Source organism: Odocoileus virginianus, chromosome 30, assembly GCF_023699985.2.
Source record: "Odocoileus virginianus isolate 20LAN1187 ecotype Illinois chromosome 30, Ovbor_1.2, whole genome shotgun sequence".
In the NCBI taxonomy this organism is placed as follows: domain Eukaryota; kingdom Metazoa; phylum Chordata; class Mammalia; order Artiodactyla; family Cervidae; genus Odocoileus; species Odocoileus virginianus.
The window spans coordinates 12,247,352-12,272,872 of NC_069703.1; the positions used below are offsets into that span (position 1 = coordinate 12,247,352).

A 25,521-nucleotide genomic window follows, 5' to 3' on the forward strand; every position below is an offset into this window, starting at 1 on the left:
TGATTTGAGAAACTACTAAAGCTTTCTTATTGAAAGATAGTATAGAATTAGTCACAATAGAATATGAGGATGGTTTATGTAAATCAAATAGTAACTTTCCTAATTCATTTCTGCTAAGTACTTCTTTTGAGGACAGTTTCTTACAGAGCATACTACATATTTTAAAATAACTTATTAAAAATAGCATTCAAGTACTGTGGTAATCAGAAAACTGCAATACATCATAACATGTAAATTTTGAACTTAGTTCAGCCCAATAAACATAAATTAGGGAATTAGTTTTAATAAATAACATTGAAAAGATTCCTTTTTGTTGTATGTGGTTTTTTTTAGGTAGTGGTAGTTGAGTACTGGTGTTTACTATTAATAACTTATTAAAACATATAAACACATTTTCAGGCTTTTACTTTTGTCTCATGAGTGATTAAATCTCATCAAATTCAGATCACATAGAATTAGTTTCAGATACAGCTTTTCTTCCCTTCCTCTAATACTAGACTATAGGCTAAAGTATGGATTTGTATTCCAGTTAAGGGAGAAAGATCTTGGTAGGATCATAGAGAAAACTGTTTCTGAAAATTATGTCAGAATTTACTTAGCTTGGTAAAGTTGCCAGGTTATTTTAGTTTTTCACATTGCCTATTCTGGTTCTTTCACTAAAAACATAAAAACCTTAGTTTGTTAGGGTGTAGTCAGTCTCTAATACGGTTCTTATCGCTGGAGTTGATAAGTGTGTTGAGCGTGGAGTGTGCTTGTTGTGTACATACACACACACATGTATACATACACATTACAACATCCAAATACGCTGTTTTCCTATCTGGTTTCAGTGAAAGTATGCTGTATTTAATACCAAATGACTATTATTAGCATCAGAAACCTGAAGCATTAAATTTCCAGTATTGATTGCATACATCTCAGTTCTGCTTGATAGGGCATACAATGAAGATAAATGAAGTGTCTCAAGGTTAACAACCAAAAAGCATACAGGAGGGAAAAACAGAAAGAAGCAGTGCACCACAATCATTGACTCCTGGAACCTAGAGTCCTTCATGTAGCAGCTGAACATTTTGCTACTCTCTTTAATAAATTAATCATGTGGTGGTGGTTTAGTTGCTAAGTTGTGTCCAACTCTTGGAACCGCATGGACTGTAGCCCACCAGGCTCCTTTGTCCTTGAGATTCTCAAGGCAAGAATACTGGAATGGGTTGCCATTTCCTTCTCTGGGGGATCTTCCCAACCCAGGAATCAAGCCCGGGTCTCCTGAATTGTAGGCAGATTCTTTACCAACTGAGGTACAAGGGAAGCTCAAATTAATCATAACACTCAGAATATTAATCTTAGTCAAGACATATTAAAGGTGTATGAGTATGCTACCAAGGCTTTCAAACAGCTGTAATATACTAAAAACTTAGCAAGTACAAAACAACTATGTAAAAAGTACTGTACATGAGTGCTAGATGTTTTTAGGTTTTCTGCAAGGTATTTTTAGTAATACATTTGACTGTGACAACAGACTGGTCATTTAGTTTTAAAATCAGGCGCCCAAATGTGACTTTTTGCTGTGATTTTTCTGGAGACTTTAAGTCTTAAGTCTGCTTTTGTGATTTCCTTAAATCCCTGGACTTGGTGAAAGACCCACTTGCTAGATACAGGAGCAGTTTGGTTTTTTTTTTCCCCTAGTTTATAATAAAGGTCATTTGCATTTTAAAAACCATGGCGTATATTCATATGTTCTATTAGTTACGAATGTATTATTTCTTTTTCAGAGTCAAAATTCACAGTTCATTTCTATGAATACTGATCTGCTCATTCTAAACTGGATTACATTTGTCATAGATTTAAGGGATTAAAAAGTGAACTTGTGAGGGAGATGGATTTATTTTTCATAAACTTGAGCTAGGATGTTTAGGATCTTAAGGACCTGGGCATTTCTTAAAAGTTCAAAGTATTTTAGGATAAAGAACAAGGTGAAGATTTACAGCATTCTTTCCTTTCATTTAATGGTTGTTAGCGAAAATGATGATACAGGCTTGCTTTCTTGTTCAGTGACCTTTATTATAGAATTTGGTACTGCCAGAAATTTCTCCCCGATTTGGTATAGTTCTGTATAGGTGCTGGGTAGGTGAATTTGAATGCTACCTTATCCATGAGGGCTTTATACTGATCCACTTTTATAGTATTGAAAATCCCTAAGCATCCTTCCCACCCTTATATTTTACCCAACACTTACTGTGTTCTGATTTGTTACACGTTTTACTTGTTACACTTTCTCTCTTCTATTTCCACACACTAGAATATAAATTCCACAAAGTTTTAAAAAAATTTATTCCTTCATCTCCAGTAACTTGAACAGTGCCCAACATGTAAGTACTCAGATACAATACAAGTATACTGTATGTAATGTAAGTTATTAAAATTGAAGATCCTGTTGGTTTAAGAACAGTGAATTATTCACTTCTGGTGAGTTACCTCAGGATATATTGCTTTACAGAGTAAAATACATTGCAACATAAAAATTCTAAACCCATTAACTTAACTTTGAAACATCATTCTAATACTCTCATTTTGCCCTAGTAGCTGCAGATTGATTAGGAATGACCATGCTTTATCTTTCATCCTTTATACAAAATCAGACACCAACCACTGACTCACTCATTTCTCTAAAGGCCTACTGTAATTAAAGTCTTTGCTTATACCATTTTTCTTGTCAGAAAATAAATGCCCAAATTTATTAATACTGTATTTATCCTCAGTGTTTGGCATTCCACCACTCTTGACTGTTGCACCATACTCTCTTCTTAAATATCATGGAAGCAGTCATTTGACACTTGACTGGAATGTTTATCCTAACTGTATTGAAATTTTTGAATATCCATTGTCTTGACTGTATAAAGGTACAAAAGTGATACAATCCTAGTCAGATAAATTTCTCGAAACTTTCTGAGATGGAAAGAAAAAAGCTGCTTTATCCTCTTTGAAAATTAAGAAAAGGACTGTTAAACTGATAAATTTTACATATCATAATGTATCTGAATGGTAATATTTTTATATTTGCCCAAGATTAAGAGGCTAGGTGACATATTTTTAGTCCATCATCTTTACTATGAACCATATAGAAAAAGGAGGTAATAAATATTGTGGCCTGTGTAATTATGTGTGTGTGCATGCATCTTGTGTTGTCACTTCCTAAAATCAAAGCATTTAAAATTGAGAGAGATCTTTTTATCCATCTCTTATTTTCAGGTGAGGAAACTAGAACACAAAAAACCTAATTTGTCCTGTGACCACTTGATGACAGCTCCAGCTTTCTATCAAATGTTAGGCTATTTCCCAACTGTTCAGAACAGCATTCTTTGTTTCGCTCAAGGTGAGGTGCATAATACTGCAGAATCATTCCCTTTTTGTTTTTCATATTAAGAGATAGAACTCTGAAGACCCTTATAGCAAAATGGCATGTCTTTGTGAATGAATTTATTTATTTTTTTTAATTTTAGGCATGACACTATTTTGAAATTCGTTTTTAAGTTCATAGTTTTCAAAGAATTATATTCTATTTTTAGGGAAAAATCATGAAAATACCTAAATCTTAAATAACATTTCCAAATAAATTTTGGAATTCAGAATTATTGGAAGGACTCAAGAATTCTTGACAAACTGTCAAGCTAATACTAGATTTTCCGTGATTTCTAAAGATCTATTGTTTCTAATGTTCCAAATCCAGTATTTTTACAACATTCTATCTGAATTCATATGTACCTGATCTTTGCTTATTCGGTCTTATTGCTTGTTTTTGCACTCCCAAAATGCATTTCATTTGTATAATCAATTAGGAATCTCCTTCCTTCAAGTAATTTTGGAAACCTGTGTATTGGCGCTGTTAGATGATCCTGTGTCTGAATACTGCTCTGCTTACTAAGACCGCTGCTGGGTTAATAGAAAAGTTGAAGACTGTACACATCATACCTTGTTATCTCTTTTCTCTCCACCTGAAGATACAAGCACAAAGGAGTGAAAGCCTTCAAAGTCATAGTTAATGTGCTCACATTGAATGCTAGTTTAGTTTAGTTGGAGACTGCTGTTTCAGCACCTTCAAGGTGAAAACCAGAAGAATAGTTTCTGGTTTAGTTGACTCTTGAATTTCTTACCTGAAACAAATTGTTTTTCCTTAAATGATTCTCACTTGTACTTTGAGAAAGGCCTGAATTAACTGATGAAAGACAACAATTGTACTGTTGCTCAAGTGGTTGATATCTACTCAAGCTAGTTAATATGGCTGTCCCCAACTTTGAAAAAGGCTTGGTTGTCTTCCAGAATGAAATGGTAATGAAACACAGGCAGTTTATTTACATGGGGGATCCTAACCATTGGAAACACCACACTTTGTCTTTAGAAGAAAATTAAAAGTAAGTAATAATATCTAGTTGGGTAGGGAAGAAGATGCAAATCACATTCTTTCTTTGAATGTGACCTTGTAACTATAATTACTTATGTTAACTATGGTTTTATTCTTTTGTTATATAATCATAAATATTTTATTTTCTGAAGCAAATTGCAATGATACCCTTCCCGGGTGGCACTAGTGGTAAAGAACCGACCTGCCAATGCAGGAGATAGAGGAGACGTGGATTCACTTCCTGGGTCAGGAAGACCCCCTGGGGAAGGGCATGGTAACCCATTCCAGTATCCTTGCCTGGAGAATCCCATGGACAGAGGAGCCTGGTGGGCTGCAGCCCACAGGGTCGCAAAAAGTCAGACACGACTGAAGTGATTTAGCACGCACACACCTTAAATGTTGAAAGAAAATTAATTGGCTCTAACATATTGAAAAGTAAACAGAAGAAAGTATGATCTGTGCGTTGAGTTACTTTTAATCAGATGGTAGGGTGAAACTATTTGGATGACAGCGTAAAAAAAAAAAATGTGGCGAACTTCCCTGGTGGCCCAGTGGTTAAGACTCCCATGTTTCCAATGCTAGGGGGTGTGTGTGTTTGATCCCTGGTGGGAAAGATTCCACATGTGGCATGGTGCTGCCAGAAAATTAAAAAAACAAATGTGACTTAGACTTAGACTGAAGTCTTTCCAAAATGGTTGTGTGTTCTCTGTCTACAAAAAGGTAGTATGATGGTAAATTTGCTTTTATCTTTGTTCTCATTAAGTTGATGATGTGGGGGAGAAGACAGAGAAAAGTTTGTGGGTTTCAGCTGTTATTTAGCTTGACTCATTGCTGTCCTCAGATGGATCATTTACTTATTGTTATTAAGATTAGATTTTTTTGCTTTCATGTTTTCTTTCGGAGCAACAATATGGATCGTATTTAGTATTCACAAACTATTTTTTGATGTTGCTTTCTGTTTAAGTCTGTCTGAAATTTTTTAGTTTAAAAGAACATCAATTTTAAGTGTACAACTCAATTATCACAGGGGGTAGTAAAGTTATTTTACAATTCTTTTTTAAAGAGTTATTTTTACTCTTCAGAAATTTAGGTAAACAGTTCAGGTAAATTTTGAACAAATACTAATTTCATATTATAAGTATCAGATTAAAAACTTTTTATCAGTGGATATTTCAAAATCATGACCGAAATAAAGCTTTTGGTTCATATTTTCAAAATGTTACCCATCATTTCTGGTATTAGAATTTCTTTAATTGCACACATAATCCTGAATCCATGCTCATAGAAAGAAAAAAAAAGTACTGAAATATATAAAAGTAAAAGGTGCAAATCATCATATACGATTCTACCAAATCTTTCTCGTTTCAGAGCTACCACTTATTATGGTTCAGTTATAATTTCTACACCTTTTCCATGCCTATACCTTTATAACAATTTGTTTTACATGTTTTGTTTTTAATGTAAATGGGGTTCTACATTATAATACGTTCTATAACTTGCCATTTCACTGTCTTGGAAAGCTTTATTTGTCATTCCATTATAGTTAGACTTCATTGTTTTTCATTGCTTTAATTTTTTAATGGTCCTCCTAATGATGGATACTTGTTTCTAGTTTTTTACTCTTCCAAAAAAAAATTTTATCTTTGTAAACTAGTCAGTGATAAGAGTTTCTTACTGAGTAGTAGTTTCTCTGTATTCTAGATGTTATTGTGTTGATTGTATGTATGAGATATTTTCTCCTTGTGTACTTGTCTTAGTAGCTTTTGTCTTGTTAATATTTTAAATAATTATGTAGTCAAAGCTGTTGATCTTTTCCTTTGTCGTTTGTTTTGTGGCTTCTTTATTTCTAAATTATTCATTTCCACGGAGATATTTTCATTTTCAACTGTCACTTGTAAAAACATTTTATAGACTCCTGTGAATGGTGGCAGAATGTTGGTATGTGATACATTCTGATGGCATGTAATAATCACATAAGGATTAATGACTATTTTGATTATCAATTTCAGAGTTATAAAATAAATGTAATAAATTCTGGAAAAGCATTGGAGTTTTTGTGTTGTTTATCAAATCACCATAGGTAGTCCTTACTGTTAAATTTATTTTTGACAGGTAGTATGTTAGGGACTGAATAATAATGGTACACAAGTAAGAAGTAATCCCTTTTATTGTGACTCCTTGAGAACAGTCCCTCCCCAGTTACATCTGCTATATAGTCAGCTTTTCTAACTCAAAGTCATGTCACTGCTGCGAATTGCTCTCCACTTTTGCTGTCACCCAGTGCCAGATCGAACAAACATACTAAACTCTTAGCAAAGCAGGATCTAAAAGGATCAGCCTTGATTAGTTCATCCAGAATCTCTCAGTTAAAATTTTTAAGTGTTTTATTGTGTGTGTGTTGTTTGTGTGTATACATGCACATGTGTGGAGTGTTGCACATTATATAGGGTGAGGAGAACGCAAAAGAATCTTTTCTGTGTTTGAGGTCTCTAATTTGACTCTTGTCAAGAGCCATAAGTTGAGCTCTTGAAACTTGGGCTATTTTGTCTTAACCACCAGCCATTTCCGGAGGAAGTAGGTTATGATTTTTCTGTTTCTTCCCTATGACAGAGGGAATACCTTTATAGGAGGTACCTTGAAGCTGGTATCTCATACCCCTATCATCAGCTCACTTCTGCTCTCTGCCCTCCCTCCTTACCTGGTTGATACATTTTTAAAAAATTAAAACTTTGCTGCTGCCCTTCCTCTCCTTATTAGGACAGATTCATGGAAGAGGGGAATCCCATCTTCTATAACAGATGGAGTAATATTGGGAAGTAAAAGGAAAAAGCTTTTTTCTTTTTTTGAAAAAACTAGAACTTTTACAGCTCAGCATATTTGGACAAATCTGACAATAATCCAACTACATTGTAGCTAAACTAGATTTCTGAGTGCATCTGCTAACCTAACCAACACATATACCTTTTTATAACTTGAAAATTGCCTTTAAAACCACAAAAGCACAAAGCACTGTAGTGCTTGTAACACTCTTCCATATTATTGTAGGTAACTAAATGACCATGGAATCTGGAGCAGAGAACCAGCAGAGTGGAGATGCAGCTGTAACAGAAGCTGAAAGCCAGCAAATGACAGTTCAAGCCCAGCCACAGATTGCCACATTAGCCCAGGTATAAAAACATGGAGAGATTCCAAGTTGTCTCTTCTAAGAGGAATACGTTTTAAATACAAGAGAACTTAGTTTTTATTAGAGATATACATAGAATGAGTGGTAACATTCTTAGAATATCAAAATTCCTATTTAGTATCAGCCTAATTTTAGAAATGACAGTATTCAGTAACATAGAAAAATGTATTGTTAAATACTAACACATTATTTGTAGTAGTGACATGATTTAGGATAATTAAACTGATGGTAGATGGTCTCTTGAATAAAACCTAATATGATAACTGGGTTTCTTTTTTTCATATCATATAGATTTATTTGGGGGCATGGGGACACATAATCTTAACAGCTAAATTTACATGTGCTTAAATGAAAAAGATAGAATAAACAAACAGATTGACACACAAGTAAATACCAATATCAAGGATGATAGTTTTTGTCCTTGTATTTCTTAAAGTATGATTCATAGTTCTTTCATTTTGTCTTTGTCTTAAACATTCTAAGGTTATATTCTCATCTTTATTTTTTGTTCTTACGTATTTTTCCTCCAATGTTTTATCAACATTTATTGGCATTATGTTATATATGAGTGAGAAAAGTGGTTAATCTAAACACCAAATAGCAAACAAATAACCTGCTAGGTAAGAAGAGTGGGATGTTGCCTCTTTCAGGTGAAAGCTCCCAAGAGAAAATAATCCTAGCTGAGGCACTGGGACGTGGAGCTTCTGCTTCCCAGAGAGTTTAAAAGCTCTTCTACAGGAGTCATGAGCAAGAATGGATCTTGGGAAATGGAGGACTAATCACATATGGTCACCACACTGAGCTAAAATGCGGGTCAAGTACTAGGTCTCTAGCAGGAATACCAGGGCAAATACTAGGTCTTCTGGTAGTGAGAGCAGTGGGATGTTTTGTGTTTTCTCCTAAGATCACCAGGGCCCACCTCCAGCCCTGAGGAGTAAGGCAAAGCAGAATATATCTAGGGATAAAGTAAACGTACTCAAGATGAAGCAGGTGGAGGAACAAAGGTGAAAGCATCAGGGCCTCATTAGTACATGTCAGGGCAAATGTGGACATGAATCGGGACTCATCCAAGCACTCAGCCCTCTGGTAAAAAGAAGATACAGTAACAGCAGGGGTCTTGGTGATGACAATCCTCAACATACCTATCTCTTGGGACACCATTCTTCTGGTCTGGTTGTCCTCCTCGTCTGCTGTGTAACGTCATTCTGGAGATTTCCTTCCTACTTTCTCTCTCTTGTGGAATTTTGTTCCCAGTGGTTCCTTGAGCAAGGTTGACTGGGTAAAGAATTCTTGGTAAAGAAAATGTTTTTCAAATTTTTAAGGCACACTCAATTTTTAGTATTTATGTTTCAAAAGACTAAACCTATTTCTTACTTTCTATCTCTTGTTACCTTGTAAAAATCTCTGTTCACAGTGCTTCACCATTTCATTATCAAGGCCTTGAATCGTTACCATCCATCGTGCAGTGTTCAGTGGGCCCTTTTTTTTTTTTAAGTGGAAACTCGGGTCTTCACTTCTGGGCAATTTCCTTAAGTTATCTGGTTGATGATTTTTTCTCTCCCTCTTCTTTGCCTTTTATCTCTTGAATTCTTGTGATGCAGATGTTACTACCTCTAGGGCTGTTTCTCTCATTTTCTCATCTTTTCTCTCCTGTTTTCAGTCTGTCTTTTTGCTCTGCCCTCAGAGATTTCTTCAACTTCACATTTCACCCCAGCTGTCGGGTTTTTTTTTATTTCTCCTATCATGTTTCCAAGAGTTCCTTTTGTTTCTGAACAATCCTTCTGTATTTTAATAGTATCCTGTTTGTTTTATGCTTCCCTGGTGCTCAGACAGTAAAGAATCTGCCTGCAGTGCAGGAGACCCGGTTCAGTCCTTGGGTTGGGAAGATCCCCTGGAGAAGGAAATGGCTACACACTCCAGTATTCTTGCCTGGAGAATTCCATGGACAGAGGAGCCTGGTGGGCTACAGTTCATGGGATTGCAGAGTCAGACATGACTGAGCAACAAACATTTTGACTTTTTTTTTTTTTTTTTTAAGTTTCATGCAGGCAGTATTTTCTCTATCTCTGATAATATTAAGTTTTCTCTATCTCTTATAATATTAAGTTTTCTCCTCTCTACATAGATTTTCTTCTGTATACAGTTTTCCTCAGTTCTCTTTTTTTGGTCACCATCTTTCATATTAGAAGCTTTCCTCAGATATTTGATAACTTGTGGTGGTTGGCCTACATTTAAAAGTAGGTGACCAAAAACCTATGTTGGATGTTGTGTGTATATGTTTGGGGCCTGACGTCTGTGAGTTGTGAGCTCCATGATAGGGTGGCATCCCAGTGTCGTTAAGTCTTTCTTAACTTGGTGTTTGTTGGTCAGGTTCCCCAGAGAAAAGCTTTACTATCTCCTGCATATAAGTAAAGACCTGTGAGCCAACCAACGGAAGGAGACTGGAGTTTAGTACCTCACCTCAGCAATGCCTGGTGTCAAGCAGTCAAGAAACCCTCTATCAGAAAATAAACCAACGTTTTTCTGTCCTTGTAGGGGAGATTAGTGTCCTTTCAGAGTGAGGAGGGGATCTACTTGCTTTTCAAAGAGCCTTCAGTCAGCCTTCCTTATCTTCAGCCCCTCCTCTCCCTCTTCCTTCTAGGTTGCTTTAGATTCTGAGCCTCTTGAGGACCTTGTGGCATGAATCAAGCTGTCCCTGCCTCCGCCTCATGAGTTGGCCTTCTGAGGTCTTCCAAGTTCGTTACCATTCACCCACCTGTTTCCAGCCTCCAAAACTCTTACTGTTACTTCCTTTCCCATTCTTCTCTGCTGGTGTGATTATGCCTATAAAAACAAAATCAGTTTCATGAAGCTTAGTTGGAAATTCGGGAAGGAACAAAATTATATGCACATGTTCAATTAGCATATAATCAGTGATAAGTGGAATGACATGATACTTGAGTTTTAGGAGAAATAATGTCTGTTCACTTTTGTAAATTTTGTTGTTGTTCTTTTAATACCTAATTACAGAGGGTTTTTTTTTTTTTCACTTGCTCATCCAAGTCCTTAACTCATACATTTTGACATAATTTCTCAGAATTCTGATACCTATTTTTGTTGTCTAGTAGTAAACTAGACATTTATAATAAAATTGTCAAGACCATTGTGATTTGACCATTGAATGTAAAAAAAACAAATTCAGCCTAACTAATGAAGGAGGAAAATCAATCTAAAATAATAATGAAATGTCTTAAGATTTGGAATTTATAAGTATTTCTTTTAAAGTGGAAAAAACATGTTGGTTTTGACTATGAGAATGTTAATTTTTATGGAAGGTTTTAAGTAAAGAGCTGGGTGAAAGGATGATTGTTGGTAAGATTGTTGTAAAGTAACTTTCTTGTAACAGGCAAATTTGAAAACCTAAATAGTAATAAGGAATTTATTAAATTATGTAATTTTTACCATTATACAGTCATTAAAACCATTAAAGAATACTATTAATGGTATGAAGAGATATTTAGAATGGATTTGAAAGATTCTGTAATAGTGCTATAAAAATTGAGTGTATATATGCATCTTTAAAAACACATGTATCTACCGCAAAAATATTAAGTGATTAGCTGTGAGTGGTAGGAATATAAGTGATTTTTTTCTATATTGGTGTATCTGGATTTTATAAATTTACAGTGAGAGGAACCATTATGTGGAATGATTAGCATAGAAAGAGGATTATTTGTTAGGTTAGCTTGTTAATTTACCTTATAGAATACTCAGAGAAGAGGACATACTAATTGCTTCAAATATTAGAAGAGCTTTCCATTGATATGAGATATTCTGAATAATTTACAGTTTTGGTTCTCCAACCTTGGTGTCGGGGAACATGTCCTTGGGTCCATCAGAGGTTCTGACTTTATAAACAGGCATCCTATGTAACTCCATTGGAGGTAATCTATGGACCACATTTTGAGAACCAAGTAAAACTAAGTAAGATTTATAGTGGCCAAAAAAATGATTGATAAGGAAGGACTTCCTCACTGTCCAAAGGGGAAGCTCATGACTTTAGCCTCTGCCTTTAGTAGGTATCTTTCCCCCAAGCTTTATAGTCAGACATTTAACTGCCTTGTAAACAGCTCTGCAGATTCAGACGTCACATCCGTCCCAGTGTTTTCCACCACTGCCCCAGCTGCTTCCGCCTATAAGCTGCTGCTGTGTTCTCTATTGGGCATAGTTCACCCATTTCCACCCACATGTGAACTGCGTGGGTCGTCTTTGACTTCTCTCTCACTTCCTCCCATCAATTCATAAATACCTTTCTGGTCTGCCTCCTGAATTTTCATTAAATCACTTATTATTTCCATCCCTAATACAACTAGTGCCTAATTGCTGGCCTTCACTTTTACTACTATATATAGACTTTCTCAGGTGGTCTCACCTCTACTTTTTTCTTCCTCTGAAATAAGTATCTTTCACACTACCATTAAAGTAGAGTGACCTGTCTAAAATGCAAGCCTCACTATGATATTCAGTTCAAAAGCCCTTCAGTGTTTTTTCCAATCTCACAATAAAATCCAAATTCTTTAATGTAACTTGTATAAGATTTCATGACTAGCCCATCTGGCCTCTGCCTGTTATTCCATCTCTCCACACTTCCTACTTCCTTATAGTAACAACACTTTTATATAGTAGTACCAACTGCTGGTCATCCCTCTCTACCATGTACAGACATTGCTGTTTCTCTTTGCTTTTGCCAGTGTCACCCTCTGTGTGAAGCTCTGTGCCTCCCCTCTGCAATTCATAAGAACATACCTTTCTCATTCTTCTTTTTTTTTTTAACTCACATGCTTTGTTTCACACTCACATCCTTCCCTGGCAGCCTGCCCTCCTCCTGCTTTGGGCAGGGTGGCTCTCCTCACTGTGTCCATTGTTCTCTCTGCAGGCTTCATTACTTTATTGAAGTATATTTATTTGTGGTCTTTTCCCCATTCCTTCATACCCATGCCTCAGTAATTTAAGGGCAGAAACCTATGTCTTTCTCATTTCTGTAGTTTCAGTTCTAGTGTTGTTCTGGCACACATATCCCCAGTAGTTGAGTTCAGTCACTCAGTTTAATGACTCATGGACTGTAGCACACCAGGCCTCCCTGTCCATCACCAACTCCCGGAGCTTGCTCAAAGGCATGTCCATCGAGTCGGTGATCTCATCCTCTGTCGTCCCCTTCTCCTCCTACCTTCCATCTTTCCCATCATCAGGGTCTTTTCCAGTGAGTCAGCCCTTCACATCAGGTGGCCAAAGTATTGGTGCTTCAGCTTCAGTGTCAGTCCTTCCAATAAATATTCAGGACTGATCTCCTTTAGGACTAACTAGTTTGATCTCCTTGCAATTCAAGGAAAGAATATGATCACATGACCTTCATTAAATTCCCCAGTAACTGTTTACCAAATGGACAAATAAAATTGCTACCCCCAAACACATTCAAGCACAGGAACCATAAATACTATACTATTTGATAGATATGTATGACTTAAGAGCCCTTTTAACCTGGGTGTTGACTTATTAAAATTGCCTTCTTTGTGCCTAGGAGAAAACTGGTTTCTCAAATTCTCTCAATTCTGCCCCAAGAGGAAGGTAAATCCTTAAAATATCAACTATTACCAGTTAAGTGCTGGAAGGGGATAGAAATTTTCAGTTTGTACTTCCTCATGAATGAAAGGCATACTTGTAATAAGTTTATAAGAGAAAAATATGCTTTATACTGTAAGATGTGTATTTGTTTTAGACTTAGTAGCTAAGCTTCGCCCAAGTTTGGGAACAATTATTCTTTAGAACATGGCTTAATTTAACACATGATACTCTGAAGAATTTTATATTCCTTCAAAGCTAGCTTATCTCTTGACCTTGGGTAAGTTGCTTAATCTCTTTGAGCACTTCATGTTTCTGTCTCTCAGTGGGGAGAGAATATGGGGATAATTCTTATTCTAACCCAGTCTGATTTCTTCAAAGAGCAAATGAGAAATTGAATATGAAAGCAGGTGGGAAAATGTAAAGCACCATACAAATAAAGTGGTATTTAGTGTTCATAAAAAGTCTGTGTTACATATTTTGATATTACATTAAAACAGTTTTTTGATTTTTGTCATTTGGGGGGAGTTTAAAAGTGGGGGGCATGGGAAGTATTTGTAGTGTTGTTTTTTTTTTTCTTTCCAAAAAGAATATTAAGTTTAATGTTAGTTCCTTTCACACCATTGGAATACTTAACCTAGCAGAAGGGTCATCCTTTTGCTGCTAAAAAGTTGCTTCATATTAGACATGAATACTCCCAAGGAGGTATCTGTGATGGTAATTTTTTTCCATGTTCAACACCATAGGTATCTATGCCAGCAGCTCACGCAACATCATCTGCTCCCACCGTAACTTTAGTACAGCTGCCCAATGGGCAGACAGTTCAAGTCCATGGAGTTATTCAGGCGGCCCAGCCATCAGTTATTCAGTCTCCACAAGTCCAGACAGTTCAGGTATGTGTATAAAAAGTTCTGCATCTACTTTCATAACTGTCGTTTATAGCCATATTTCTCTTCCTTTCATTATGAAAATAGGAACATGTCTAGTTTAGAGTTTTATTTTATAGTAATTATGGAATATGCTGCATCTGTATAATCACCTTAAGTATAGGAACATATATACACAGAACAGACATAATAAAAAACTGTTTCATAAACTGGAGGAAAAAAGAATTGATTGGGAAAATCATAAACCATATGGGATAAAGTGGAAATGTTGGGAGAGACCATAAGGGTTCCTCAGGGAAATAAGATGCAAAATAATAACTTTGTAATTATTTTCTAAACATGCTGTTGGAAAAAATAACCCTTGTCAAAAATTAATAACCTTACCTAAGGTATTATTTGAATTTAAAGAAAAAAAACTATGTTCAGGAGTCTTAAGTTAGAGTATATACAACTTCAAAATGATACCTTCAGAAAGTGTACCTTAAGAATCAGGGATTTTTTCCATGCATGTTATCTTATTCTTTGAAGAGATTGTTCCTTTAATTTGGATCCAAGGGGAATAAAGGCATGTAAACCTCTACTTAACTGTAGAGTGTAGAGAACCTAGGGCAGTATACATCTTTGCAATGAGCTTATTGGGGAAGGAAAAAAAGAAAGACTTGAACGTTCATTCAAGTAGGCCATAACCCCAGCCTCCCATTTCATATTTTTTGCTTCACAGTCTTCCTGTAAGGACTTAAAAAGACTTTTCTCCGGAACTCAGGTGAGTCCTAGGTCCTATTTTTAGAAAGGAAGGTGAGAAATTATTCTTTATATCTTTTTCCCTTCTCTCTAACCATGGAACTCAAGGTTTGAATAAAAATCTTAGATATCTTCCAGGTCTAGGCCAAACTTGTTACCTATCCAGCCCTTAATCTATTACTTAGTTTCCCTATTTACATCCTTCTCCCCTCCTCCAAACGGCAGTCTGGCATTACTTCAACTCTTTCAGAGAAAGGAGGCAATCTCCAGAGGTAACCAGTTTATAATCAGGGATAATTGTAAAATATTCTTCCCTGAGGTGAACCAGAATACCTTTCTAAAAGTGTTACCTAGTGGTCCCAATTCTATCCCCAGAAACAAGTTAAGCAAACTTAACTCCTTTTCCTATTGGACTGCTTCCTTTACCCTATCTCCCACATCCTTCCCATTAAAAAAATGTCCAGACAAAGTAAATGCCTGTGTTTCTTCAGCCATCTATAATTGGCACTGCTTTGTTTCCTCTTCACCATCCATGTCGTCATCTTGTGGGTGAGAGCTGTTTTCTCTCTTTTTCCCTTGAGTACAGTAGCCAGATTGATTGATACTTGTTAGAGGGGAGAAGTCCCTTGTCTTCTATTAATGTCATCAAAGGATATATTAGATGTTAACTCCACCTCAGCTTCATTTGATCTCTGTGCTTTTCGTTTGCTTGGACATTTAGGGCAGGGCTAGAGGGAGAAAGAAGAATGAATGTGTTTATATAAGTAAAATCATCAAGTTATAATATTGAAAAGGAATTTGTTGTTACTAAATAGATGGTATAGTCCAGGTAAAGACTGAAGAATTTGATATTTCTATAGAACCACACTGACTGAACAATAGTCTCCTATCTTTTATCTCAGTTTTTATTTCATTGAATGCTGCCTAACTGTTGTTCATATGATGTGTGCCATTACTAATTCCCTGCTCGTACCTTCCTCTTGATGATAGTGGAAAGAACCTGACCTCCTAGTCAGGAAACCTAGATTCCAGATCTCACATTAACCTTTACTTTTTCTTTTTCACTTACGGTAGGAGGTCTTTATATAAAGAACACAAAAAACTACCACAAAATTTGCTAACATTATAAACATTGGTTTTAATAAATGATGTTTAATTGTTGATTGTATTCTTAATTTTAATCTTTACTTTGTGGTAAGAGTAATAATAATGACCATTAACTTGTAGAAATGTGTGAGCTGTGCTTATAATTAGAAACCTGAATTCTATAAACAGAAACACAAACGGTATTTTTAATTTAAAGGCCCTAAACCATGGAGAAGCTATTAAACTTCAGTGGTCATTTCAGCTGTTTAACAGTGATAGAGTTAATCATTAGAGAATGGTGTATAACAGAAGAGGTGATCAAACGGGGAGAACTGACTCCTCAGACTCTTGATGGAAGAATATTAGTATCCTAGAGCAGCATTTCTGAAATATATAAGGTGCATTTCTCTTGATGTGAGAATAAGATACTAAGATTTCTGTTTATCTTTTTTCATCTCAGAGGATTAGAAACTAAGCTTTACTAATATTTCATATTCATCAGTGCCCTAACTTACCCCTTATGTATACGTGTAAGTCAGATCTCACAGATTATATAAAAATTCCCACAAAAATACTGGGAGTCACACAAATGTATAGAAGTTAACAGTATCATCCTCACTTTTCATTTGTTAATTTTGGATGCATTTTTAATACAATGCAGTTAAAACATTTCATAGGATTTATGGATTATGTTACCTTAAATTATTACATTCATTCCTTCAATGAATTTTTATTGATCACATGCTATGTGCCAGTCACTGTTCTAGGTGCTGTGAAAGACAGCAGTGAGCAAATAATACTTCTCTATTCTCATGAAGATCACATTTGAGCGAAGAGAGACAATGAAAAAATAAAATATGTCAGGTGAGGATAAGTGCTGGGAAGATAATGAAAGCAGGGGAAAGGGATAGAGAATGATGTGGAGGGAAGGGTATTTTATTTTATGTAGAGTGGTCAGGGAACACAAACAGCAGCAAACTAGAAAGCAGTGAAGGAGGCTAAGCCATCCAAATAAAATCTAGTCCAGAGGCCCAAAAGTGCGAGTATGCTTTACATACCAGAGAATAGCAACACAACATGGCCTAATTAGAGTGAGCAAGAGGGATTGTGGTTGGCACTGACATTTTTGATACAGTCTTTACAATACTTTATAGTGTGATGGGAACAACAATAAAAATCTTTTGTGCAAGATACCCAGTGGTTATCATATAGCAAATATTTGAGTTGCTGAACAAACATAAGGATGTTACTTGTTTGTTTTTACATAAGACAACTGTTCCAAAGTTGCTGATCTTTGTAATGATGGCAAGCAAGAGATGACCTATAAAGGATATGTTAAGTAACAGACATTTTTGAAAAAAAGAAATTATTTTCAACTATCCTTTCTGAGAGAAGGTGACATTTTGACAATGAGGTATGAGAGAATACAATGGAGGTATGAGAGAATACCTGCATTTTGAAAGGAAATTGTGCTTTGGACAGAATATTTTGAATATAGAAGTTTGGAAATGTTCCCATACTGTTTTTTAACTGAAAACAGTATAAATTTGTCACCTAGAAACTCAAATATATATACTTTTAAAACTCTGGAAATAGAGTTTTCCAGACTGTTCAGAAGTGTTCCAGAGTTTCAGTAGGTGTTGAACTTATTTGTTAAAATATAAAAGCTTGTATTAGCATGTAATAACTGACCAAGAGTCAGGGAGATGAAAATATACTAGTAAATCTCATCAAAAGTTTGTGCAATTGATAGATGAAAAAAAAAAGATTGTTTTACTTAGTAAGCCTGGCCACACAGCACTTACTCCTATATCCACATGTCATGAGCTTCTTTTTTCAGCAGTTGCAGATGTCAGATCACATTTCAGAAAGTCCAGGCTTAGAATCAGATTTTTGAGTCACTGTTATAAAATAGTAAATGGTTTCTTAATGAACCTCATTAAAGCACATCACTCTTGTTGCTATGAAATATTAAGAAATTTACAGGTGTATTTTAATACCTATCCTGACTTTCTAAAAATTAATTTGTTTTATGATACAGATAACACTTAAAACTTGCAAATAAATGTATGTGCTTATGTCAAATTTTTTTTATTTATAAGAGAGATCTGCAGATCAAAACAGTTTGGAGATTACTGCTCTAGACTTTTGTTAAACTCCTTGATCCAGTGAATAAACAACCACACCTAAACCTGAGCCTGAACTGTACTCCAGGAAGTGCTTAAGTTTCCAGGGGACCATGTATAGTTTGAGAAAACATCTAATACAACCATTTTTAAAATTTTGTGCTAGTCACCATATATTTTATTTTGACATTTCAAATAACATCAAAATAGGGAGTTTTTCTCCTTCTTATAAACAGGAGGTATGAGTTTTTAACAGACTTTGTTTTAACAAATAAAAAGAATATTGAGAAATACAGATCTAAAACTTCACAGGTTCAGTGATGGGTTTGGCTTTTTAAAAATTTCTTGACCTATAAGTGGCCATGATTAAAGTCCTATTTAAGGAACTCAGGAAGGGATTAATAATAGAGGTGACAGGAGGTGAAGACCAGAGGAAGGGGCTCTGCAATTGGAATGTGATGGTAGTCTTTGATACTTACAAGTGGGATATAGTTTTTCATGTTATTTTTAATAACCTATTAAATATGTGTTGAACTGTTATTATTAAAAAGGATTTTAATGGTCTTAGAAATGAGGGTTTAGTGGTTTGGGGGGTTTTGGTTTTGGTTTGGTGGGGTACGGTGTTGGGGGTTGGGGGGGTTGTTTGTTTTTTGGTAAATAGTCCATAGGAATTGGCTTCATATTCATAATTCTAAGTTCTGTCTGGATAGTGTTCCACCAAAGAGGAAATACTACATTCGTTAAGTATTATTTAATAGTTCTGAATTCCTTTTACATTTAAAAAATTGCAGTACATGTCACTTATATATGGAATCTTAAAAATACAACAAACTAGTGAATATATTAAAAAAGAAACAGATTGACATATACAGAGAACAAACTAGTGGTTACCTGTGGGAATAGGGACGAGGAAAGCGGCCGTATAGGAGTAGGGGACTAAAAGGTACAAACTATTATGTATAAAATAAGCTATAAGAATTTATTGTGCAACACAGAGAATATAGCCAATATTTATAACTGTAAATGGAATATAGCCTTTAAAAATTGTGACTCACTATTCTGTATACCTATAAATTACGTTGACAGCAGTCATACTTCAATTTTTTTTTTTAATTGCAGTCGTAGAGTATAAGTTAGTTCCTTTTGTGTGAATTAACAAATTGTTTCAGGTAAGAGGAATGGGAGACTCTGTTTTACTGGGAGCAATAGATGCATTGAGTTTGGGGGAAAAAGTTAAAGGCCATATATTTAAAAAGCAATGTTAATTTGTTTCATTTCAAAATTGTCCTGTGGGTGGTTTATGTAGCATGTTTTAAAATTGTTATTTTAATGACTTTCAACTTGTGGAAGAGTGTGCTTAAGTCATTATCCTTGAAAGAAGGTTGTTAAGAATGAGAGTTAAGTAAGCAAAAAAAGAATGATAGAGAAACTAAGGTTCTAAAAACATTAATGAGGGTAAACATTTGTCAGGTTATTCACTTTGAGTTCAATCTTGTTATCCCTTGAAATTCTGATTCTCTGCTAAGGCCTTTTTAAAGCTCCTCATCAGCTCTACATCTTTGAGAAAGTCTGTGCAGAGACTCTACTGAGTGAGCTAGTTGACAGCAGCTCCAGATGAGTGGGAAAGTGTTCTGGGTGCTCCTTTGGCAGTAACTATAGTGTTGTTACTCTACCATGAATCACGGGTCTATAGGACTATACTTGGTTTACTTTAAAATGTTTTAAGGGGCACATTACTTTATTGTAGATCTATTTTGTGAAACATTACTAGATTAAACAAACTTCATTTTAAAGTGAGTGTGTATCACAGAGCCCTCTGAATACGACTGCCTGCTCTCCAGAACCCTTAGGCTCGGACCACATACTTGATTTCTCAAGTTTCTCTTAAATGTGTTCGTTCTTACTGCCTTTGCCATAAATTTTGATAAGGTGCTATCCCACATAGACCCTTTTGCCTTGGTTAAATTTAATTCTCACTCCGACAGCAGCATGCTCACCTAGGTTAGGAGAGAGCAGGAGGCTCCTGCTGTTTAGCCTAGGGAAACTTGGCAGTGTAAATCTGACAGACTAGCTTACCTAAATGACTAAAGTTCTAGTCTAAAAATGGTCTGAAAATGCTTCTGGGTTGCTGCTTCTGACAAAATTGGTTTGAGATTGGAACCAGCAGGATTTTGATGCTAGTATGGACGTCTAAATTTGAGGTGTCAAGTGTTGACAATGGCTTCACTACCTCATAGCTTTGTGACTTGGGTGATTTACTTAAATTCTTTGTGCCTCAGTTATTCCATCTATAAATTGGACATACTAATAGTACTTATCTAGCACCTAAAGTTAGTGTATTTTAGTGAGTACTGAGTAATGTAATATATGTATGTGCTTTAACATAGCATCTGCCACATAGTAAGTTCTCAGTAAATGCTAGTTGCTGTTATTATTATCCCACATAAAATATGTATTCACTCTACCTTTGTTCCTTCTCAATCCAAGCATACTTTCCAGAAATACACAGTTCTTTACCTTGAAGTTTTGCTTAATAAAAATTGTGGATTGCCAGCTTTGAAACATGTCTGTATGTAGCAGAGGATTTCTTCCAGAATTGCTAGAAACAGCCATCTGGAACATGGTTGAAAGATCACCGATCTTATTTGTACAATTGTAAATATATTCAAAAGTATTTCCACATTAGTTAAAGGAAAATATTTGTACAGTAGACTGATAGCTAGATATTTAGTCACTTATTCTTTCCTTCATGTCAGAACTTTATTTGGTAGTTTTGTTCTAACTGTAAGAAAACAACTGACAAGTGATACTGATACATTCAGTGTTGATTATAAGAAGTCCTGAAAGAGAGTAGGCTGAATTTGGATACCACAAAAGTTTGGTTTTGACAAAAAAATTTTAAGTTCGCTGTAGGATGGGGAAAAAAGGGAGAGGAAAGGGATGGTGTGATTGTCTCCCATAAAAACTGATTTTCTACTGAAGCATGTATAAGGTTGATACATGCCCTTTTGTATTTGATCTTTTCTTAAAATTCATAAAAATTTTATGGGAACTAAATTTGATTATCATGATAAAGTTCTTCTTTATTTTCAGATTTCAACTATTGCAGAAAGTGAAGATTCACAGGAGTCAGTGGATAGTGTAACCGATTCCCAAAAACGAAGAGAAATTCTTTCAAGGAGGCCTTCCTACAGGTATGGAATTGAATAGTTAAAAGAATTTAGGATCAGAAGTATAAAAGTGTACCCCTATGTAGTTACAGATGAAGAGATGTCAGAAGGCCAATTAGATGCTTGATTCAGGACCATACAAAGCATGTCTTTTCATCTTGAGTTGCTTCTCTCAAATAAGTTGAAGCTTGTCATACAGAATAAGAGCACTTCTTAATCTGAACATGTTGTGTCTGACTCTTCATGACCCCATCGACTGTAGCCCGCCAGTCTCCTCTGTCCATGGGATTTTCCAAGCAAGAATATTGGAATGTATAGCCATTTCCTTCTCCCAGGGATCCTCCTGACCCAGGGATCAAACCAGGTCTCCTGCATTGCAGGCAGATTCTTTACCATCTGAGCCACCAGGGACGCCTTACTCTGTACAGTCCTGGATAAAGACTGATTTTTTTTTTTTCTTCTGTTTTTGTAGACTGTGCTGGATGCTGCTTTTCTGTTTAAAAGATTCGAATACATTTGATAAGGTTATAGCATTTTCTGGTTATAAGTCAGTTCTGAGACTGTTCCACGTAATTCATAACATATTTCTTATTCCATGGTACTTAGCATGATAACTGCTTGTTAATTTAATAGTTGCTTAGGGTGATGTTTGGTGATATTCCCTAAGTTTAGGGGCACCTTACTGCCGTTTTATGTTCAACTACAAAAGTTTCCTAATCCATACCTTGCTTCCAAGATGGACCAAAACTGTTTTTAGTACTACATAGAATTTGGAGCCATATTAAATATCTCCAGGAAGAGCAATTCCACAAATCTTTAAGCTTAATTCATAGTTTAATAAACTTCAAGCTTCTTCTTCCCTTCTTTAGCCTATGTTATTTCTATTTTTATATATATTCTATTTTTCAAAGGAATGTTACCATTTTTTTTTCCATTTTCTTGGCTACTAAGCTAGCCCTTTTCTCTATCCTCACAATTAAATTAGGGATCCTAAAGACATACCAGTAAATTGAGAATTAAGAATTCTGTGTTACCAAGTATGTGTTGTATTTATTTATACTCATAATTGTCAAAATATAGCTAGTTTTATCTTTTAACTTTGAAATATATCTAGTGTTACTATGTAAGACATTTGATCCTGAAGCAAATTCAACTTGATACTAAGAAACAAGCTACATGGCTTCTCTATATAAGTACTAGGCAAACCCTAGCTGTAACCTTATGATACATGAGTTTTATGTTGGAAAAAAAATCTTTTTTTTTTTTTTTTTGCCTTATTGGCACCACACATGTGTAGAGAAGGGTCTCTTCCCTTATAATCAAACCTCCAAAGTTGGAGAAATGGGAATTAAATAATACATGCTGGGTTTTTACTGGAACAGCCCAGCTTTATGGTGATCAGTTTTTACCCAGAGGAAGTCCTTGAAGAATTCTCACTTGGTTTCAGCTGGCTTAGTATTTTTATCAGTAATTGAGCTGAAAACATAAAAGCCATGTTTATCAGATTCACAAATAACAGAAACGTAAGGGCAAAGTACCCTAATAGATGTAGAATAAAAACCTTGAAAGATCATAGCAGCCAGGGGAAACAGAGTGAAACGAATAGGATGGAATGTTAAGGATAATGGTAACATTTCTGAACTTGAGTTTAGAATAAAATCAGTTATTCCCATACAGGATTCTGGATTAAGAATTCATCTAAAAAAGATAATGTTCTTTAATTATCACTGATTAAATGTGGTTTCCAAACAAAGCCAATATACCATAAGACTGTATCGGTTTAAAAGGAAAAAATAACCTAGTGTCTAGATTAAAGGGAAAGTCGCCCAGTCGTGTCCAGCTCTTTTACCCCATGGACTATACTGTCCATGGAATTCTTCAGACCAGAATACTGGAGTGGGAGCTGTTCCCTTCTCCGGGGGATCTTCCCAAACCAGTGATTGAGCCCAGGTCTCCCATATTGCAGGTGGATTCTTTTCCAGCTGACCCACCAGGGAAGCATTTTTGCCATGCAAAAGGGTTTTTTTCCCTGTAGTCAATTTTTCTATTCATCTCTTCTTTAATTGCACCTAGATTTTGAATCAGTCTTTTTTTAGGTTCACTGTAAGGAGAAATTCATCTGTGTTGTTTTACTTTTCATATGGTTTTGACATGTAGATGCCCTGATTCATTTTTAGTTTAATGTTACAAATTTTATTGTTTATTATTGTAAGTTTTTACATTTTAAACTATAAAATTTTTAAATTCTCTCCTAAGCGCTGTCAACTTTCTGTCAGTTTTCTGATCTTTTCCTCTTCTTTTGTATTTGGCCAGTAAATGTTACATTTATTTTAACTGATACAGTTCTCTATTTTTCTAGGAAAATTTTGAATGACTTATCTTCTGATGCACCAGGAGTGCCAAGGATTGAAGAAGAGAAATCTGAAGAGGAGACTTCAGCACCTGCCATCACCACTGTCACGGTGCCAACTCCGATTTACCAAACTAGCAGTGGACAGTATAGTGAGTAATTGGTATTTCTGTTGTGGAAAATGAGATGAAAACTAATGGCTGCATTCTCCTCAAAGTAATCATATAAAATCAGTCTGCGCTTTGCTAAATCTTGATTGTCACTGTTATATTTCCTTTACTTATATGCAAAGTTTTGTAACAGAAGTATTTGCTTTTCTTCAGGGTTTAGTTAGGATTGCCCAGGTATGTAAGACCTTTAAGTGGCGTGCATGTTCTGGTGCATGGAAAGTCTCAGAAGATTTTCAAACCACTACATAAAAATGTATTTCAGTCCTCATATAACATATTATGTTAATAGAAAACATGAGTTTTTCAGATAATTATTCTTTGATTATGTTTAAGGCCAATTTTTGTCTCACAGAAAGCAAAGATTTCTTTTGAAAAATTATCAAAGTTCCCATTTCTCTGATGTCTCTGATACTTGGGTCTCTCTTCTTATCTTTCATCTCAATCTGTTATAAAAGTACTTTTTGAGTTCTACCTTTGTTTGATCAAAGGCATTTGTGTGAATGGTACCTTTTTCCTCTCTTTTTTCCCCAATATCTTTTTGCCTTCCACACTGTCTCACACATTGATGTCTTCATTTTTATTTGTTTATTAAATACAATGCTGCCCACTATATAGTTGCCCTCCCTGTCTTCCTTAATAAGACATCAAATGTACACATCGAAACTCTTTTACTACATTGGTTTTCTAATGTCTTGAGGTAGTTTGTGTCAGAAATATGTATAAAAGTTTGACTCCCAAGTTCATAATTTTCCAGTTATACCTTGGCATTGGTTTGCATAACTAATTTGCATTCCAGCCATATTAAAAACAAGTAGCAGACTTTTTAGCTGTACCAAAGCTGAAACTTTTAATAGTAAGTAGAAGGCAGGCATTTTTGACTAAGCTTCTTGTCCATTTAGTAAGCTTATTAGAGTTCACTTATCCTCTTCCTTCTTCGTTGGCAGAAATAGGTGTATGTGTGTATTTTTTATCAAAATAAATTTGAACTATTCAAGGTATGTGTTCTAACACATTGATACATGAACTTTATTTTTCTCCAACTTCAGTACACTGGAGGAATACAGCATAGTCCTGTTAGTAACGAGGTTCATTTACCACAGCAATTCTCATTTGCACTAGAAATAGAAGGCCTGCTCTCCAGACAGAGGCATGTCAGAGTCTCAGACAGGGAAGTGAAGTGGGGGGAGGCAAAGCTCAGAGAGACAGATGCTTCGTTTGGCACGGCCCTTCCATCCAGCAGCTGAGCAGCTGCTTGTTTTAAAGGTTGATGCTTTGAGATTTTAAAGGCTTTATGCACTACTGTTTATGCCTTATTCTCTCTGTATATGCATATATGAGGCTTTGAGGGAACTGATTTAACATTATGTTCTTGATTGTTATTAACAATCAATATAATGACCACTTAATGTAATAATATTATATATTTCTTATAAAACAAGTATATGGCTGGGAAAATTCAAATGGTAGAGGTTTATAGTATTAATAAAAAGTAAAGACCCTTCCTACCCCTCCCCCAGTAGTAAGAGTTTGGTGGTATATATCCTTCATTCTTTTTCATTCTGTTTATGCATACACATGTAAAATGTATTTTTAATAGCTACATTGTGTTTCACTGTATACATATAACATTTATTTAAAAATCGCATACACTGATTAATATTTAGGACTTTTCTACTGTTTCAAAGAATGCTACATAAACATTCTTTTAGTATATAGTGTCCCATCCTGTCAGTGGGGTGGCATCTGATGAGTGGAACTGTTGAATCCTAGTCAGCCTGCGCAGTTACCCTTCCCAGTGACTACATCAATTTGT

The 25,521-nt window shown here is 35.4% G+C and overlaps 2 protein-coding genes across 8 annotated transcripts in view; one reads left to right on the top strand and one right to left on the bottom strand.

Moving 5' to 3' along the window:
* The window catches only part of CREB1 (cAMP responsive element binding protein 1), a 54,278-nt gene that overhangs the window by 10,965 nt on the left and 17,792 nt on the right, over positions 1-25,521 (top strand). For 2 of the 5 annotated variants that reach the window (XR_002317865.2, XM_070458534.1), the window contains exons 1-5: positions 7,450-7,563; positions 13,925-14,071; positions 14,787-14,828; positions 21,112-21,212; positions 23,548-23,690. Coding sequence is in view for 4 of the 5 variants with exons in the window: in XM_070458534.1 (XP_070314635.1) it covers positions 7,450-7,563; positions 13,925-14,071; positions 14,787-14,828; positions 21,112-21,212; positions 23,548-23,690 (547 nt within the window). In the remaining variant the exon portion in view is untranslated. Of the gene's footprint in view, positions 1-7,449; positions 7,564-13,924; positions 14,072-14,786; positions 14,829-21,111; positions 21,213-23,547; positions 23,691-25,521 lie in introns of those variants that run through there. The other 3 variants (XM_020913882.2, XM_020913880.2, XM_070458535.1) reach the window with 3 other exon arrangements.
* The window catches only part of METTL21A (methyltransferase 21A, HSPA lysine), a 49,325-nt gene continuing 32,856 nt past the window's right edge, over positions 9,053-25,521 (bottom strand). Inside the window, exons 4-5 of one of the 3 annotated variants that reach the window (XR_011484685.1) lie at positions 14,546-15,534; positions 10,325-10,403 (exon numbers count right to left, since the gene is read on the bottom strand). Coding sequence is in view for 2 of the 3 variants with exons in the window: in XM_070458541.1 (XP_070314642.1) it covers positions 10,321-10,403 (83 nt within the window). In the remaining variant the exon portion in view is untranslated. Of the gene's footprint in view, positions 10,404-14,159; positions 15,535-25,521 lie in introns of those variants that run through there. The other 2 variants (XM_070458541.1, XM_070458542.1) reach the window with 2 other exon arrangements.